General features: G+C 38.4%; 1 protein-coding gene across 7 annotated transcripts; it reads left to right on the top strand.

Moving 5' to 3' along the window:
* Positions 1 to 1544: 1544 nt before the first annotated feature.
* LOC114761139 (chromatin modification-related protein EAF1 B) lies at positions 1545 to 18089 on the top strand. Of its 7 annotated transcripts, none has more exons than XM_028950461.1 (23): positions 1545 to 1650; positions 3875 to 4052; positions 4167 to 4221; positions 4306 to 4403; positions 4565 to 5951; positions 6071 to 6193; positions 6349 to 6615; positions 7134 to 7322; positions 7585 to 7665; positions 7865 to 7922; positions 8010 to 8527; positions 8648 to 8698; positions 10552 to 10630; positions 10721 to 10917; positions 11001 to 11054; positions 11178 to 11258; positions 11750 to 11887; positions 11991 to 12107; positions 13666 to 13751; positions 13896 to 14111; positions 14206 to 14587; positions 15086 to 16841; positions 17620 to 18089. In XM_028950461.1, exons 2-22 carry the CDS (start codon positions 3910 to 3912, stop codon positions 16757 to 16759), a joined length of 5994 nt encoding a protein of 1997 aa, XP_028806294.1. In that variant the 5' UTR covers positions 1545 to 1650; positions 3875 to 3909; the 3' UTR covers positions 16760 to 16841; positions 17620 to 18089. The 7 variants fall into 7 exon arrangements, with proteins under 7 accessions (XP_028806294.1, XP_028806297.1, XP_028806296.1 ...); XM_028950464.1 differs by having other exon boundaries at positions 3863 to 4052; positions 10552 to 10606; XM_028950463.1 differs by having other exon boundaries at positions 3863 to 4052; positions 10552 to 10609.
* Positions 18090 to 18293: the final 204 nt, after the last annotated feature.

Here is an 18293-nt window from a genome sequence, read left to right as displayed (position 1 = left end):
AGATCCCGTTTGATACAAAGTATTGAAAACAAGGGATAAAAATTATGATTGTAATTTAAAAAAATTATTAAAAAAGTTTTTAACACTCTTTTATGGGTTTAGTTTAATCCCATGTAATATGTAATTTCTTATACTAAACACTCTTTTAATAGATTTTTTCAATTATAATTCTAATTTCTATCTCTCATTTTTAATGCTTTATACCAAACGATACCTTAAAGTTTGTTTGGTTTCTTGTTTTGAAAATAATTTTGTATTTTAAAAAACAGAAAAATGAAAAGACTTGTTTGGTGATTTGCTTTTAGTTGATTGTTTGGAAAAAAAAAACACAAAAATAGTAACATGTTTTAAAAATTAAAAAAACCAAAACAACTTTTACATGTTTTTTTGTTTTGTTTTTGTGTTTTCTTTATTTTTTAAAAAAGTTGAAGAAATCTTCTTTTCTTTTTACTAACTATTCGATATCTATTATTATCGGTGTCAACTATGTGTTTTTTTTTCAAATGCAATTTTTTTTGAAAATTATTATCCAAACAATTGTTTTGTTTTTTGGTTCTAAAACTTGTTCTAAGAAATAATTTTATAAAATTATTTTAAAAATAAGAAAAAAAACAGCCCTTGTTTATTACACACGAACAAGTTCATATTATCATGCATCACTGTCCAGCGTCAATTGGCTCTTCTATGCAATCTTACCAACCCCAATAATACCGAATAGGAATCTAAAATACCCTTTTGAGGTAAAAACTTTTGTACCTTCTCATTCCCCCCCAAAAAAAAAAGCACACTATTATTTTTTTTCCCTAAACATAATGAAATGAAACAATTTTAACCACTTTAAGAAAACATTTTGGCATAACTTGTCCTGTTCCATTCAAACCTTCATTTGATCCGCATGGAAATAAAAAAAAAAAACCATAATTTAATCAATGAAAAATTTCTGTTTGAAAATTTTATTAACAGAAAGACATGAAATTTGAAAAATATATACGGGTACTTTTTCTGTATGAAAATTTATTCAAATTCCTCTGACCAATAAAACTTTTGAATAGGAATTTTTTTTAATGATTTTTCTAATTTATGTTTTAATAATAATTTACTACAATGGGTTAAACTTATAAATTATGAATTATTATATTTTTAATGATGTTCCAAAATTCAATCATTAACATATTGATCAATACAATTTAATACTGATATTGATATTTATTTTGTAACTCATGAATAAAAAATAATAAAACAAAAAAAAAATAATTATTATTATTAAAGAAAAAGCCCAAAATGGACGTCCTATTTCTCAAAGGCCTCCTCTTCGTCGTCGTCTTCATGCCCAGCCCACTAGTACTCGCAGGGGTCGCATAGTCCCTCTCCTCACGCACGAAGAAGAAGCAACTTGCAGATACAGAGAGAGAAACAAAAGCTATAGAATCAAATTGGCGTTGTTGGATTCCACACGGACACTGAGATACGCTTTCATGGTTGACATTTCCTGTTGAATGTTAGGTTTTTAGGGCTAATTCGTGCTCGTTCCCTCCAACAAAAAGGCCCTCTTCCAAAACCCTAGGAAACAGGAAGTTCAACGTGGCAAGGCCTCAAGGTGTTTCAGGTTGTGCCCTAGCTCACAAATTCGTGATTCTCGTGCGTAATAAGGTGTTTCCCCTCTCTTAATTGTCATTGTTTGGGCATTGGTCTGCGTAGCTGAAAACCCTAGAATCATGCAAACTGGGGAATTTGTGGAAATGGGCATCCTTAGGGTTTTTAATTTGGGGGGTAAATTTTGCTGAATTGTTTTTCTCTGGGGCTGTCTTATGCATTGTCATGAAATGTCGTCAGGTTTATGCCTGAGCTAGTGTCTATTATGGGGTGTGAAAGTGGTGTCTTATTTATGATTGGGGATTTGCCTGCCCATATTGGGCAACGAAGAGGAATGCATTTCTTAAAGCGGTAAGCAACTAATGTGAATAATAAAGTTACCGTTCGTGATGCCAGTTCAAAATTTTGAAGGTAATCATTGGCGCCAACCTCCATGTATGCAATAGTTGAGATAACATACGTAAGAATAAGTAATAGTGACGAGTGTTTTAGGTACTAATTGCGTCTTATTTTATCTTCGCTGTTTATTAACATCTTTCAATGCCGTTATGGGTCTTTATTATGTCTGCAACCTCTATGGTTATGCATTTCCGTGCATGTTGAAATAGTTCAAACCACGTCGCTGCGTATCTTTTGCATTATTTGCCATGTGCAAATGATGATATCCGCTAGCTTGTTATAGTAGTGTATGTGCCTTTATTTCATTCATGTCAAGAAATCTACTAATTTGTATTATATAGGCTCTTACAGTTTCGATGAAAGACAGGAATCCTTTGCTTGGTGAATTTTGAACGGTCAACATCATTTTTTATTTTCTACAGACGTTACATTCTCACAGCTTGTAGGAAGACAATATCTACTTGGTGAGAGGCCTTTGCTCGGTGAATTTTGAAGGGTCGACATCATTTTTTATTTTCTACATATGTCAGTGTTACAGGCTGTAGAAAGATAATATTTACTTGGTTTTTCTCTTTGTGGAGGATTTCTCAACCATTCATCAATTCATCGAGTGAAAGAAAATATTGTCTTGAATTGCTGAAAGAAGGCCTGTTTGATTACTAATTTACGCACGGCTTATGAAGAAACAAAGTTCCGTAGAAGCAGTTAGTCGTTAGTCTGAAGACCTAAGTACCATCATCATAATCATGAGTGAGCTAAAACCTGCTTCAGCGTTATCAGCTTAGTTCTTGGTGATGCCTCTATTTAATTTATTGCCTCTAATCATTGACTAAAATTATTGAATTACTTATGTAGTCAAAAGGTGTTCACTTCAATACTAAGGAACAAAAGCAAGGTGCTAGGAGGCCACAATGCCTCTTGCTGGGTGAGGGCCGAGGCAGGGGCCTTTCATCCTGGTGCTTGCATGGCAGCGTCTTAGCATCTTTGTGGTGGATGCAACAGCTTGCGTCAGGTGCAAGCTATAAAAGCCAACCCGATAACTCAAAACCATCAGTATCTTAAATCTCGAAACAAGATAATTCAAACATACAAAAAGCATAAACACGGCCTAGAAATTCAACTGGGCCCCAGTGTGCTTCTAAGCTATTTTCTTTTATTTTGTCACTTTCAGAATTCAGTCAAACCTTTTTTCAAACTTCCCAGGCTTATAAACTTCCTTAATTTACTTATTATGCTTGTATGTCTTATGCTATCTCCACAGTTAATATTTATTTCCTATTTATAGAGCACATTATTAACCCCAACCCCCCCCCCCAAAAAAAAAGACCAAATTTTACTGTCTTGCTTCACTTGGTTAAACACATATCTGTCACCTCTTGCCTCGAGGAATGATTGTTGTGTCGAAATTTGTAATTTGTGATCTGTGCCAGTGGTGCAACTTCTTTCCTCCTAAATGATAGCTGCATGACCCGTATTATCTTTTCACTCTTCTCTCTCTCTTATTTAGCCCATCACTGCACAGGGGCCATTGCAACATTTCTTATCTGCTGAACAGTAGTTCATTCAACGTACTTTATAAATAGGCCCTGGAAAGAGTCCTTTCGTTTGTGTGCGTGTGAGGGAGAGGGAGGGTGGGGAGATTGGTTTAAGCCTTGTGGAAAATGTTCTCTCTTGTTTAAAACCTCCTGTTTAGAAGGACGTTTTCGATTTGCTGCTGCTTGATGTTTGTCAATAATGTTCACATTCTGTCTGGCTTGGGTCTTTTTCTTCTTGGTTGTTTTTAATAGTACATTATATTTTGTATATAAATTAAGTGCTTTGTAGTTTTTGCCCTCTCTTATTTAACCCCTTGCCTTAACGAATTTGGCAGATGTTTTAACAGATGGGAGATCAAACTCTTAGACATTAGAGGTGGGAATGCATGGATGTAATTCTGGATCGGCTGTCCTTGTAAATGCTGAGGTTGATTCCATGGGAGGAGTTATTGACGGCGGAGTTGGCATAGGGTTGAAGACCTCTCCCCGCCAAGCAGCCATTGAGAAGGCTCAGGCAGAGCTCAGGTGATGAGAGGTTCATTTATGTACTTCCATTCTGTTTTTTGTCTTGCTTCCTTGAGTACCGATATGATATTTTATGGTATACGCCAAGAATAACCTGTTGGATGTTGATAACAGACAGGAATATGATGTTCGTGAGGAAAGAAAAAGAGAGCTAGAATTTCTTGAAAAAGTAGGTGGCTTTGATCATTTGCACGCTGTATTTTCTGATAGATGTATGCAAATGGTGATTACCTTTTATGCGTTGTAAGTGTAGGGGGGGAATCCTCTGGACTTTAAGTTTGGGACTGCCGCTTCAGCTAGTGTCCAGTCTACCTCACTCACTGATCAACACCATGAGCAGTTTGTGACAAGGTCGGCTATTATTTTTCTTGTTTTTGTTGGATTTGTTTGACTCTTGGCAGTATCTTGTGCTTGTTAATGGTTATCTTTTGCATTCAATTTTCTTAATCTTAATTCTTAATGATATTTCATTGTGTTTGTTGCTTGACCTTTCTATCTTATTGTGATTTCAGTGAAGCAAAAGGTAGTTTTGCTTTGACGGCCTCCCCTCATGGTGACTCTGTTGACAGTAGTGCTAGACCAGGTGCTCCCTCGGGTAGTGAACCAAATACTGCTGATAATCTCGTAGTTTTGGGTATTGATAAAGAGTTACCTAAAGGCGAAAGGAGATCTGCACATCAAAGTAGAAGGAACAATGTTACTCCGTCAGAGCAGTCTTCCAAAATTGATGGGAGTCAGAATGCTAAGGACTCTGAAGATTCTGCCATTTTCCGCCCATATGCTCGAAGAAATAGGTCCAGAACAAATCATGGTCCTCGGGGCAGCTCAAGGGATGGGAAGGGGTTGGTATCTGAAACTGGCAACTTGAAGGAACATAATTTGCCTTCTGTTTCTAAGCCCAAGCCTCCAAACATAAATGGAGAGGTAGTTACTAAAGATAACATTTCTATCAATCCGTTGGTTAGCAAATCAGATGGTGTCCGAGTTCATCAAACAACTAGTGGCAATAGCGTTCCTGAAGTTAAATTGGATATCACTGCCCAAAGAAACTATGAGGAAGATCAGTGTACTCTACCTTCCCGAGATGATACTGTACAAAACCCAGTTGTCATGGCTTCTAGGGAGACTGATGCAGTTGAAGAAAGGGAGCCAGTAGCTGCTGCTGATCTGGAGCCTCTGCCTAAAACTACAAAACCAGAAAACGAAACCTGTTCTGGCCAGCCAAATGGAATTGCCAACATAAAAGCAGATAAAAAGGGCATAACGAATGAAGAACAAAATGGTGATGCTGTGTTAGGTGTGACGACTTTCAACTCAGGGTCTTCGTGCACCCAAAGTAGTGTAGGTAGAGATGTTAATAATGATAGTGATATGTGTAATAATGCTAAAAATGTTAATGGCAATGGCAGCACTGTGGGAAAAATGCCAGTATTTGATAAGAAACCAAATGTAACTGGCTGTGAAGTAAAAGAAAGCAGCAAGGCCAATGCCAGTGGAGGTGGGGCTACTGTTAATGATGGAAATGATGCTGGTTGTCTAAACCATTCTGGTAGTGGTAATATGGTCAAAGCCGAGCAAGATGCTTCTGTTAATGGTTCATCCATGCAAAACAAGGTGAGTGATTTTTCCAATATCAAGGGACAAAATGACAGTACTGCATCAAAAGCTGAGAAAGAGTTAGGTGGTGTCTTGGCGGATCATTCCAATTGTGTCAAGGGCAATAGCTCTGGAAGACACCAACAGGAGCCTATGGATGGGTCAAATTGTGAACTTGCTCAGGCTGTTCTGGCGGAAAAGGTTTCAACTTCTGCCTCTGACCTTCAGCCATGTTCCAATCACCATTTATTGGCGGACAAGGCACGTGAAGATTCTATTTTGGAAGAGGCACGGATTATAGAGGTCCTCATTTTTTATAATTCCATTTATAGTGACTCATGCCCATTTTGGCCAACTTCTGTAACTTTTTCCTTTATCATCTGATCAACAAACTATATAAATGTCTAACATGTATTAAACAGGCCAAGCGGAAGAGGATCACAGAATTGTCATCAACTCGCACTTTACCCACACAGAACCATAGAAAATCTCACTGGGGTTTTGTCCTTGAGGAAATGGCATGGTTGGCAAATGATTTTGCACAGGTTTTAATTTCTATGCCTACTAGTGATTCGCTGCTTTCCCCTTCCTGTGGTTGTCTCAACCCTTTATGGACTAGCAAAAATACACAAGGTTAATCTTACTGAAGTTTTGTGTTATCTTTTTTAAAGGGGGGTTTTTCCTTGGCATTGTTTTGCAGGAGAGACTTTGGAAGATAACTGCTGCAGCACAATTGTGTCATCGAGCTGCTTTTACCTCTCGGTTAAGATCTGAAGAGAAAAGTAAACATCTGGGAATTAAAGTTTTGGCTCACAACATAGCTAAGGCTATCATGCAGTTCTGGCATTCAGTTGAGCTGCTTCTAGAAAACAATGATGCTAGTATTGACTACTCTGGTGCATTCTCAGAATCTGAGAAAGTTGATGTGGTAGAAGCTTCTAGGAACAAGAGAAGAAATTCAGATGGGGTACTCGTTATTTCTTGGACTTTTGCGTTTTGCATATAAAGCAAATTTGTCTTGAACCTTCATTGTTGGTGGCTGCTTTGGTCAGTTATGGGATAGGACATCCCTGTTACATTATTTTCCTATTAATTTGTTTATTTTAAAGAGATGATACAAATGATATTGCTTCTACCGCATAATGAAGAATTCTATATTTGAACTCTGTGATGAGGTAAAAATGAATCGAGATTTTATTATCATGTTATATATGTAAAGCCAAAGATTTTAGAAGTAAAAATGCATTTAATGTTCATACAACCCCATAGTGGATCTTATAAAAGGGGACATAGGGGTTCAAAAATTTGGATCTTATAAAAAGGGATGGAGGGAGCATATCACAGGTTCAGAAACTATTGCATACTGCGATTGTTTGATATTTGTTATAGCTATCATCTGGGAGAATCGAGACATATTGCTTATCCCCCATTCTACTGTCATCATGGACTACTTACTGAATCCATAGTGTTGGTTGTTTTGTTCAGGAGAGAGATGAATATTTGGAGGAACATCCCAGAAAAAACTTGGCTAAGAAAGTCCAAGCTTATGCTTTGAGGTTTTTGAAGCATAGTAAGCCTCATGAAACTTCTTCTCTAGCTGAAGCACCAGCAACACCTGATAGGATATCTGATTCAGGCACTCTGGGCATGCCATGGGAGGAACATCTTACAGAAGTATGGGCTGAGTTTCCTTAGATATATTTGGTTTGCTTGTAAATGTTGACAGTAGTGATTTGTCTTCTTTTTCCCTCTTCTGTTGCAAATTTTTGCATTGATATTTCAGTTTTATTATCGTGGTCTTTGGATTCCATTGGTTGGAGATACTTCATCTATTTGGTTATTCAATGGATTGTTTGTGTGGATAGTTTTTGTCGTTTAATCATTGTACTGGATGTAGACAAAGTGCACTTTCACATTTCATAATTTTAATTGGCAGGAAAGTCTCTTCTACACAGTTCCTTCTACATCAATGGAAGCATACCGGAAATCTGTTGAATCTCATTTCCTACATGTTGAGGTAAATTTATGACCAAAGGTCCTGTACTTGTTGCCTTCCGTAGATATTTTAGGGTAATCATTTTAGTCTAATTTGCTAAAGATGTCTTAAGATATGTTATGAGGTTATCTGCTTCTTTTGTCCCTCTTTCCTATCATCGGGTGTAATAATCATTTGACTTCTTTGTGGCCATTAGTGCTAATAAATATAACCTTTTCAGAAAACTGGGAGTAGCATGCAAGAGGAAGTTGATACATCTATTTATGACACTGCACCAGGTAATGTTGGATTCGTTTGCATTTTGATTTTCAAGTGAATTAATGATCGATCTGGAACTCATCACACCCATTTTAATTGAATTGTAGAGTTTGGGTCGGAAGAGAATGTGTATGATGAGGATGATGGAGAAACAAGCACTTACTACTTGCCTAGTGCCTATGAGGGTAGAAAATCATCAAAATCAACCCATAAGAAGCATAGAAACATGATGAAATCTTACCCTCCAAGGTCCTGTGAGTTTGGGGCTGATTTGCCCTATGGAAATTATACAACTGGATTTCAGCCGTCCATGCTACTTGGCAAAAGGCCTGCTAGCTTAAATGTTGGGCCTATACCACCAAAACGGGTGCGCACAGCATCTAGACAGAGAGTTGTAAGTCCTTTCACAGCTGGGGTCCCGGTGACAGTGCAGCCTCAAGTTAAGACAGATGCTTCGAGTGGAGATACCAATTCCTTTCAGGATGACCAAAGTACTTTACATTGTGGATCTCAGATTCAGAGAAATGTGGAAGTAGAGTCAATGGGAGAGTTTGACAGGCCGTTACCGTACGACTGTGCTGAAACGTCTGTTAAAACAAAGAAGAAGAAGAAGGCAAAGAATCTGGTAATATCAATTTGTATATTTATCTAACTTGAAAGGGTAGTTGATTTATTTATGTTGATACGTCTTCATTCATCCTGTATCTATGCCTCAACTTCAGTTGCATAACTACTATATCTGCAGGGTTCTACATATGATCAAGGATGGCAGGTCGATTCAGTTCTAAATGAACAGGTGATTCTTATATTATTATAAGATAAGCACTACCGACACCAATCTTTCTTGTCAGAATTGGTGAAAGTTGGAATGACTATGTTTAACTTTGGCAAAAGTATGCTCTATTGAAAATTTTGATATTGCATCAACACGAAGAAGATTGCTTCCAGTATCTTATCCTTGTTACTTGTTCAGTTCTTTGTGTGAAGATAATGTTATAAGATTTTAGAGGAAAGATTCTCTGCGGAAAGGGAAATTAGAATGGGAATGGAATTCTGTGGCCTGAAATCACATTCATTTGGCAAAGCAAGAAATGGGAACGCTGTTTCAATTGTATGTTTAGTAGAGTAGAAATATTGATCAAATGGATAGGAAAGCTGAGCAAATGACAAGTACCGATGGGCTGAAAGGAGATATTAAAATATTTTGTTAATTAAGATGAGAAAAGAGAAAAGTAATTGGGATTTAAGATCAATAAAACATTATTACATCTAAGCCCTGAATGTGAAATTGGTTCTTTCCTCCTCTCTTCTCTTCATTCATTAGCAGAAGCTTGAGAATGTGGAGTTTTTTGCTATGCTGTGTGAGGGGTAGCTGAAGGATGATTGACCTGGAAACTTTATTGGCTTTGCTAGACCTTAAGCACAAAATAGTAATTTGTGCATCACATTCCTTTTAAAACAGTGAATCCCTATCCACTGATTGATGATAAAAGCATTTCAATCTCTTGAGGGAAAGAGCATTCCTAATAAAAGGAACTCTCTTGTATGAAAACGGCATTTTGCTTCTCTCCCAGTTCTTTCCTTCTTTTTCCATCCTCTGCCTTGTATCGTAGAGAGCGTTAGTTTTCCTTGATGGTTGTTATGGGCTCTGCGCTAAGCAATATCAAATTTTGAAAAGGAGTTGCCTCAACTGTGGAATTTAAAGTGCCGGTTAGTTATCAGATGTCAACTGCATAAGTTCATAAATCAATATATATCATAAAAATGAAATCAGATTTTCCTGTATATTTACTGTTAATCGTTATTCATTATTATTATTGATTTGTTTTATTTTAAATTTTGATGAAAATCCCTATAAGCTGTATAGGGTTAGATGCTTCTAGTTGCAAGTCAAAAACAGAAAAAGAGTATGCTGTTTGAAATAAGGAGTATAGTTATAGATTTTGCTTACATAGTTGTAGGCTGTTGGAAATGAAGTTGAATGCATTTCATGATGGTTTTTGATTGAGAAGTGACAATTATAGGAAGAGCTGGATAATCTAGGTGGTGGGGATGGGTTTGTACTGATTCTTGCTATGTGCGATTTGATTCTTGCTATGCGCGATTTAATAGTGATCTGGCACAATTCCCTTGAGATTGCCTCTTTTTCCCCGTTTTTGTTTTGTCTTTTTTTGGGCGCAGGGTTAAGCTCTTATAAAATAGCCAAGCCTGATGGTGATGGGACTGAGTCGACAATTGACTGTAGACAAATCATGCTTTTTAATGTAGCATTAGGGAGTATAGAAGAAGACTAAGCACTATCAATGATTTTATTTTAATCATACGTAGTAGGTACCTAAGTATAGCTGAAAATAAGATTCCTGTGGCCTTGTTATTGTTGCTTTAATTGACTTTTTAACTTTTTCTCAACTTTGTTAAGCTGAATTTTTACTCATTACTGTGGTTACTGTAGCGTTGGGGAGCATAGAAAAAGACTAAGCACTGTCAATGATTTTGTTTTAATCATACGCAGTAGGTACCTAAGTATGGCTGAAAATAACTGGATTCCCTGTGGCTTTCTTATTGTTGCTATAATAATTGACTCTTAACTCTTTCTCAACTTTGTTAGGTTGAATTTTTACTCATTACTGTGGTTAATTTACAATGCAGAGGGATCATTCCAAGAAGAGATTAGATAGTCATCATTTTGATCCTAATGGAAGCAGTGGTAATATAAGTTCCCATCCTGGTATTGTTAGAATTTGTTTTATTGTTTAACATTATTGAGTATTCTTTGTTCTTTTGAGTTTTTAACACATTTAGCTGTCTTATACTGAAGGTTTATATGCGCAACATATTGCAAAGAAGCCAAAGACAATGAAGTTGACACTTGACAATACATTTGACAACATTCCTACGATGAACGGCTCTATTCCTTCTCCAGCTGCTTCTCAAATGAGTAATATGTCCAATCAAAGTAAACTCATTAAAATTATTAGTGGCCGAGATAGAGGCCGCAAGGCTAAATCACTGAAGGTAATTTTGGCTTGAGCGTAGATTGTCACACTCCTATGACCTTGTTGATGTAAGTGTAATGTATCCATTATTTCCATTTATAGATAGCTGCTGGGCAGCCTGGCTCTGGAAGTCCTTGGTCCCTTTTTGAAGACCAGGTAGCCATCTTATACGCCCCTTTTTTTTTGGGGGGGTGTTTGTACATTCAGGGGAAAGCTTTTCTAATTTCAATCAGTATCATGTGCTTTTAATGGTTTACTTTTATATTTTGCCTGTTACAGGCCCTTGTTGTCCTGGTACATGATATGGGTCCAAACTGGGAGCTTGTTAGCGATGCTATTAATAGCACTCTTCAATTTAAGGTAATAATCCGTTTATATTCATGTTTATGGATAGAAGATGCCAAGATTACAGGATTCTGTATTATTTAATTATTCTCTTGGGATCTGACGAATAATGGTTAAATTGAAATGGATATCTGAGATTTCTTTATTTTGAATAAAATGAAGCAATGCCGTATCACCTGAAACAGTGCCTAGTAGTGATCTAAATACTAAATGAAGACTGCCAAAATATAAATATAATCTGTAGCACTAGATCATCCATGTTTTTTTTCCTTTTTTTAGTGTTTTTTTTTTGGGGGGGGGGGGTTGTTAAACACAAGTTATCTTTTGATGCTACCCTTGGTGACACTACTTTGTTAAATTCAGCACTGATTTTGGTATTTTCCATCGAGTTAAGAAAATGTTTGTCACATCCTTTTTGAAGTGTGTTGCTTTGTGCCTTGTGAAATTTTTACTTAAACCTAGCTGATTTAATACTTGGATTCCATGAAATTTGGCAATATTTTCAGTGTATCTTCCGGAAGCCAAAAGAATGCAAGGAACGTCATAAGATCTTGATGGATAGGAGTGCTGGGGATGGTGCTGATAGTGCTGAAGATTCTGGGTCTTCTCAGTCTTATCCATCTACGCTACCTGGAATTCCAAAGGCAGGGAGTTTATGTCAAGTTTTATTTAATGTTTTTTGCATTGATGGAAGAAGTGCATGTGATTGACAAGAATTTTGTGGGCTGTGACTTGAGTCTTTTGCAGGGTAGTGCCAGGCAGTTATTTCAAAGATTGCAGGGACCCATGGAGGAGGATACCCTCAAGTCTCATTTTGAGAATATCATAAAGATTGGGCACAAGCAGTACTACCGTAGGAATCAGGTCTGGATCTATATACTGTGAGAAATCACATGTTGCTCCGACCTGGGGGTTGCCTTATAATTGCTGCCCATTTTAATATTTTCCTATTTTTACTTACTTTTCAGTTAGAAGGTTTGATAGAGGCCTTTAATTAGGTTGGTCACTTTCGGTAGATATAATTTATTGAGGTCACGTTTGGTATGATGGAATGGCTCCCTTGGAAATGGAAATGGAATAGAATTCCGAGGAATTCCGAGCTTTTAGCATGTTTGGTATGTCAGATTTTAATTCCCCATGGAATCCATTTCAACCAAAAATGCATGAATTCATTTCCATCCTCCTACCCAAATATTTCATTTCCATCTCCTTAGTCCTCATTTTTAACCTTTACTCACCACCACCCACCTTCGTAGCCTTACTCATCGGCGATGTCCACTCACCCACCCCCCAAACCGTCTGCTCACTCACCAGAGACCATAGCGATGACGGCAAGGACGATACGATGGCGAAGATGATATGGCAGTGATGACAGTGATGCTTTTTCATCGATGAGGCAAAATGAGGAATCATCATCAACGATGCTCACTCTCTTGCTTGAATGCTCTCGAAACTGGCCTCCTACCCTCATTTTCGATTTTGCTAGATCTAGTTCTTGATCTTCGTAGGCGTCTGGGTTTGTTGACTGGTGGGATGGAGTGAACATTCACTGGATACTCCTCCCTCCATGCTTGATGTGTCAAAGGCGGAGATGAAGACGTCAAAGAGGATTTCGGATCTGCCATGAAGTTTGAATTCTTTGAAAGGAGATGAAGATCTGAAAAGTTGCTGTGCTGCCAGTGGTGATTTGTGCTGGAGATGAAGATGGGAACTTTTTTAATTTTTTAATTTATGAGGACATTTTGGTCTTTAAACATAAAAATTAGGTCTCATTTCCATAACATACCAAACACACTTGTAAACCCCATTTCCATGCTCATTTCCATTTCCATTTCTATCAAAATCAATTCCAGTGTACTAAACGAGCCCTAAGAAGAATAGATTATGGTGACCTCTAAGATGTCCTCCTATTGATAACGTTTATGATGACTAGCGATCTATAGATAGCTCTAGAGTCATTGACTTTTAGTTCTTTTTGACCTGTTGAATGAAGTTTGACTTGTTCTTCAATTTTTCAGCTACTTCTCCCTCCTGTCTTTTAGTCCCCTCCCCACGTCCCCCTTCCCTTCACTCTTTTACATTGCCTTTCTTGCTTTGTGCTCACATAACTTGGTGCTTTTGCTTTATGTTTCTGCTTGTCTTTTGAATGAGTTTCGGCTTGTCATCCATTGTGGCTGATGATTTAATATAGTTGATGAGTTGACAAATAGTTGGGCTAAGTCCCCTCTTGAGTTTGTCACACATGGGCTAATTCCACTCATTTTTGGAATAATGATCTGGGGAAGATTAATTGACCACCAAAAAATCTGATTATTTCATAGCGTAGTATGGTTGTGCTTGCACATGCTCACAATGGCCATGAATGTGTTGTTTCCAAATTTCAATCAAGTTGCTTTGAATTGAAATTCTTGATTTATTGCAGAATGGTAATCAGGATTTGAAGCAAATAGTACCTGTCCATAATTCACATGTAATCTGTCCAAACAACCTCAATGGAGTTCTTCTAACGTAAGTTCTGAATTTAATTTGGGTTCTGGGTCGTAAAGTTTTTTGATGCCCGTCTGAGTGAATTTAGGCTTACCTTGTCATAATTTTTGGTTTACATCTTTATTCCGTTTAATGTAACTATTTTGACTATGTTCCTGGATGAAGGCCCCTTGATCTTTGTGATGCAAATGCACCAACTCCAGATGCCCTTCCCCAGGGGTACCAAGGCTCAACTACTGGTGGTTTGGCATTATCAAATCAAGCTTCTTTGCCATCAATGCACCCTACATCAAGTGTGAATTCCCCACTTCCAGGTTCTTCTGGCATGGTACTTGGCAATAACTTGACATCACCATCTGGTCCAATTCCTGCCTCTGTTAGGTATATGCTTAATATGGATGGTAGTTTTCTCTGCACAATTGTGCAATTACATAAACAAATTTTATAACTCTGCAGTGGATATATGTTTTCCCAGGGATATTAGATATGGAGTTCCAAGAACTTCGCCTTTATCAGTTGATGAGCAGCAGAGAATGCAACAGTATAGTCAAATGATGTCTGGCAGAAATATGCAGCAAGCTAACATGTCCATGCCTGGATCCCTTTCTGGGAGTGATCGTGGTGTTCGTATGTTGCATGGTGGAAATGGTATGGGCATGATGTGTGGCATGAACAGAAGCATGCCCATGTCAAGGCCTGGGCTTCAAGGCATGGCACCATCATCTATGCTGAATTCTGGAAACGTGCCTTCCTCTAGCATGGTGGGGATGCCAAGCCCTGTAAATATGCATGCCGGAGTTGGTACAGGACAAGGCAACTCAATGCTGAGATCTCGTGAGGCTCTACAAATGATGAGGGTGAGAAGTTCTCTTACTCTGTCAATCGATTTAATTAATTCTACGCACTATTTTGTTAGGATTTTCAAGTATGGATTTGAAACTTTTTATTGGCTGTCTTTTTAGTTTTTTTCTGGTGGAATGACATGAGTCCCAAAATGTTGCATTAATGAGTTAGGGCCTGAAAAATTTTTCTGGAAAAATGAGTTGCAAATATTGATGTAAACAGTTGCAAACACAAATCTCAATTTGTAACTGAGAATTACATTTTAAACTTGAATGCCTTTTTTGCAATATTGAGTCCTGAATTTGTAGTTGTTTGAATTGATACATGCAACTCATTTTGTAGAAAAAATTGTCTGGGCCAAACTGTCATTACTTTGGAGTTTCGTATGTAATTTGTTCCTTGAGCAATAAGTATGTTAATGTGATTAGTTGATAACTATCTGTTTATTTTGGGAAGCATATTTTCGGATTTCATTTCGTTTCTGCTGATAAATATTTCCCTGCTGTCATTAGCCGGGCCATAATCCAGAACATCAAAGGCAAATGATGGTTCCAGAGCTTCCAATGCAGGTCTCCCAAGGGACCAGTCAGGGTATCCCAGCCTTTAATGGACTGAGTTCTGCCTTTAATAATCAGACATCACCACCACCTGTCCAGCCATACCCAGGACATGCTCAGCAGCCACATCAGATGTCTCAGCAACAGTCTCATCTCAGCAGTTCTCATCCCCATCTTCAAGGTACAAATCATGCCTCTAATCCCCAGCAGCAAGCCATGGCACTCCGCTACGCAAAGGAAAGGCAGCAGCAACAGCAACGATATCTGCAACAGCAGCAGCAGCAGCAACAGTTTGCTTCATCTAATACACTGATGCCACATGTTCAGGCACAGTCCAAACTTCCCATGTCATCAGCTCCACAGAACAGTTCTCAGATTCAATCTCAAAATTCATCTCAGCAAGGAGTACCTGTCTCCCCTGCAACAACATCTCAGCAGCAGCAGCAGAAACATCACCTGCCGCAACATGGTTTCAGCAGGAATCCTGGTACTAGTGGATTGACAAACCAAGCTGCTAAACAACGGCAACGACAGCCACAGCAGCAACAATATCAGCAGCCCGGAAGGCAGCATCCTAATTCACGGCAGCATGCACAGTCTCAACAACAGGCAAAGCTTCTGAAGGGAATAGGAAGAGGAAATATGTTGGCTCATCAGAACATCCCGTTGGATGGTTCTCATCTAAATGGCCTCTCTATACCTCCAGGAAGCCAAAATGCTGAGAAAGGGGACCCAGTGATGCACGTAATGCAAGGACAAAACCCATATCCTGAATCTGGTTTAAGTTCAAATCAACAGTCAAAGTCATTACCTTCTGTTCATTCCACAAACCATTCTCAGTTGCAGCAGAAGTTGCATCCGGCAACAACAGCTCCTTCACCAAAGCAACCTCAATCAATGGCATCTGCTGATAGTAGTGCTCAAGGACCATCCCATGTTTTGTCGTCACCTCAACAAGCTGTTATAACTTCAAATCATCACCAGATGCAGTTACAATCTCATCCTCAGTCAAAGCAAATCAATCAAACTCAATCAAATGTGCAGAGAGTGATACAGCAGAGTCGTGCGGTACACTCTGATTCTCCAAGCAAATCTCAGTCGGATCCTACTCAAGTTGATCAGCAGCCTGCTAACAGTACTCCTGAGGTTAGTATGAGCTCGGTGATGACTCAAGGTTGCATTGACTCAGCTAATATGGCACCTGCTGCTGTTCCTACTGCCTCTTCTCAATGGAAAACATCAGACCCCCCGACTGATTCCAATATGCCCAATCCAGCCATGCAAGTGAGCTCCTTGGGGAATGCGACTGCTGGAAATTCAGCTGTAAAAGAGTCATCACCACAAATCAGTCAGCGAATAGGCTCAAGACAGTTATCCGCTAATTTGCCTTCTCATTCACAAAATTCTGGGGCACATTGGCCGCAGCAGCCACTGCCACTGCAGCAGTCTTCATCACAGCCCATCCTATCCCAGCAGACATATAAGCCACAAGAACAGCAACTGCAAAAGCAACAGGATCAAGAGAAAAATTCACCCAAACGAGTGGCTTTACAACATCAGTCCCAGCAGCAAATGCAACCAGGACAAAGCAGTTTGTTCATTCGTCCCCCAAATTCTAGAGTGGAGTGACACATTTCTATTGCTGGAGCTGCCGAGAGTGGTCAGTTCTGTCAGGAATGGATCTGTATGCCCTTTTGACAGCAATGTACAGGTATTTAAATTGCTTTCTGTGCTTGCTTATACAATTATATTGAGCATTGAACTGCAGGAATTTGTTCTCTTGGAGGGATGGTTAGTGTCATATGCTGTGTTTTGGAAGCATATGAAACATTTATTGCCGAGCAAATATCAGATAGGAATTCTGAGCTTGTGTTAATGCGGATAAAAGGATTTGCCATTGGTCATTGCAGTTGTTAAATCAGTCTAACATATCTCTGATGGCTGTGGTGGCATCTGCTATTCTAATCAGTCTAATAGATGATTTCCTTATGATGGCAGATTCCAGTCTTGCTTGAAATGAGATTGTAAAATCACTGTTGTATGAGTGCTCTCATAGCCTACTTTAAAATGTTTGTTGGGCTGTAGGCTGTTAGATCCCATGTTGTAGCTGCTGTCCTTAAGTATTAAGTTTTGAGCTGATGATGAGATTGATTAATGATGCATGTTTACATGCATAGCAGCTAATGGTGGTATTGTATAAATGAGAATTCCTAATACAATGATAGAAAGAGACTATCATTGTAAATAATTGACAGTGTCATGTGAGGAGAAAACAGTTGATATCGATTAGTTTTATGCAAAGAAGATCAAGTGATGAAACTTAGTCTGGCTAGGTTTTGTATTAGTAGTGGTGTTGTTGATTGTGCATAAATTTTCCGTTTTAAATGATGATCTATTCGAGGTTTCCTTGTCTTAGCTGTCTGTCATGGTTTTTAATGTGAGAACCAAAGGTAGAATGACCGTGTTTATGTTATGGGTTATTTTTGCAGATGAAGCTGGTTATCCCATCAGGACAACAGACGTCCATTGTTTTCTGGAGGTCCTGTTTATAAATTCACGGAACTTATAGTGGCAGGCATTCCTTTAGTTTATTCTTTTTCTGCAAATCTTGTATATTACCACTGTATTTACATGTTATTCCCCAACCCCCACTTTTGTTTTGTTTTGGTTTCTGGGGGAAGAGACGAATATAGAGGTATGTGTACAGGCTCGTCTCTTCTTTTCCTTTAGTTGTGACCCCTCCTTTTTCTCCTTTTCCCTTGTTCTTGCTGCCTATATGCAGAAGAACGTAACCCTCTTCCTTTTTTGCCCCAGTAGATTAGTGGATGTACTATTACCCTCTCAGATAAATGGGATGGCAATCATTTTTCTGGGCAAAAGGCCAGTTGAAAGTATTGTGAATATAAATTTCTGGTGTATGAATCAGCTAATGCTTTCTTTAATTATCTTGCACAAATTACATCCATCTGTGCTTGGGGAATCATCAAGTCTTGTAAACTGTTTTCAGTTCCTGAAATGCAACGTATCATAAGATCTGATCCTGGTATCATAATGAATATAAGGTGCCATTTTCTCAAAATTTCAGTTTAAAATGGTTGATATGAGCAGGTTTTGAAGTGCGAGCCCTTGTTATAGCTGGAGGGTGATTGGACTTGGTATCCTT

Source organism: Neltuma alba, unplaced genomic scaffold (genome assembly GCF_004799145.2).
Source record: "Neltuma alba isolate B1F8T4 unplaced genomic scaffold, ASM479914v2 tig00011084_pilon, whole genome shotgun sequence".
In the NCBI taxonomy this organism is placed as follows: Eukaryota; Viridiplantae; Streptophyta; class Magnoliopsida; order Fabales; family Fabaceae; genus Neltuma; species Neltuma alba.
The sequence above is the reverse complement of the archived record's forward strand: the minus strand, read 5'-3'. Positions and strand labels throughout refer to the sequence as shown.

Excerpts from the sequence above, each read along its gene's own strand:
- LOC114761139 (XM_028950461.1), top strand. The coding sequence starts at position 3,910 with ATGCATGGATGTAATTCTGGATCGGCTGTCCTTGTAAATGCTGAGGTT. Across the intron at positions 4,404-4,564 it reads CATGAGCAGTTTGTGACAAG|TGAAGCAAAAGGTAGTTTTG; the intron begins GTCGGCTATTAT and ends TTGTGATTTCAG. Across the intron at positions 10,918-11,000 it reads GCAAGGCTAAATCACTGAAG|ATAGCTGCTGGGCAGCCTGG; the intron begins GTAATTTTGGCT and ends TTCCATTTATAG.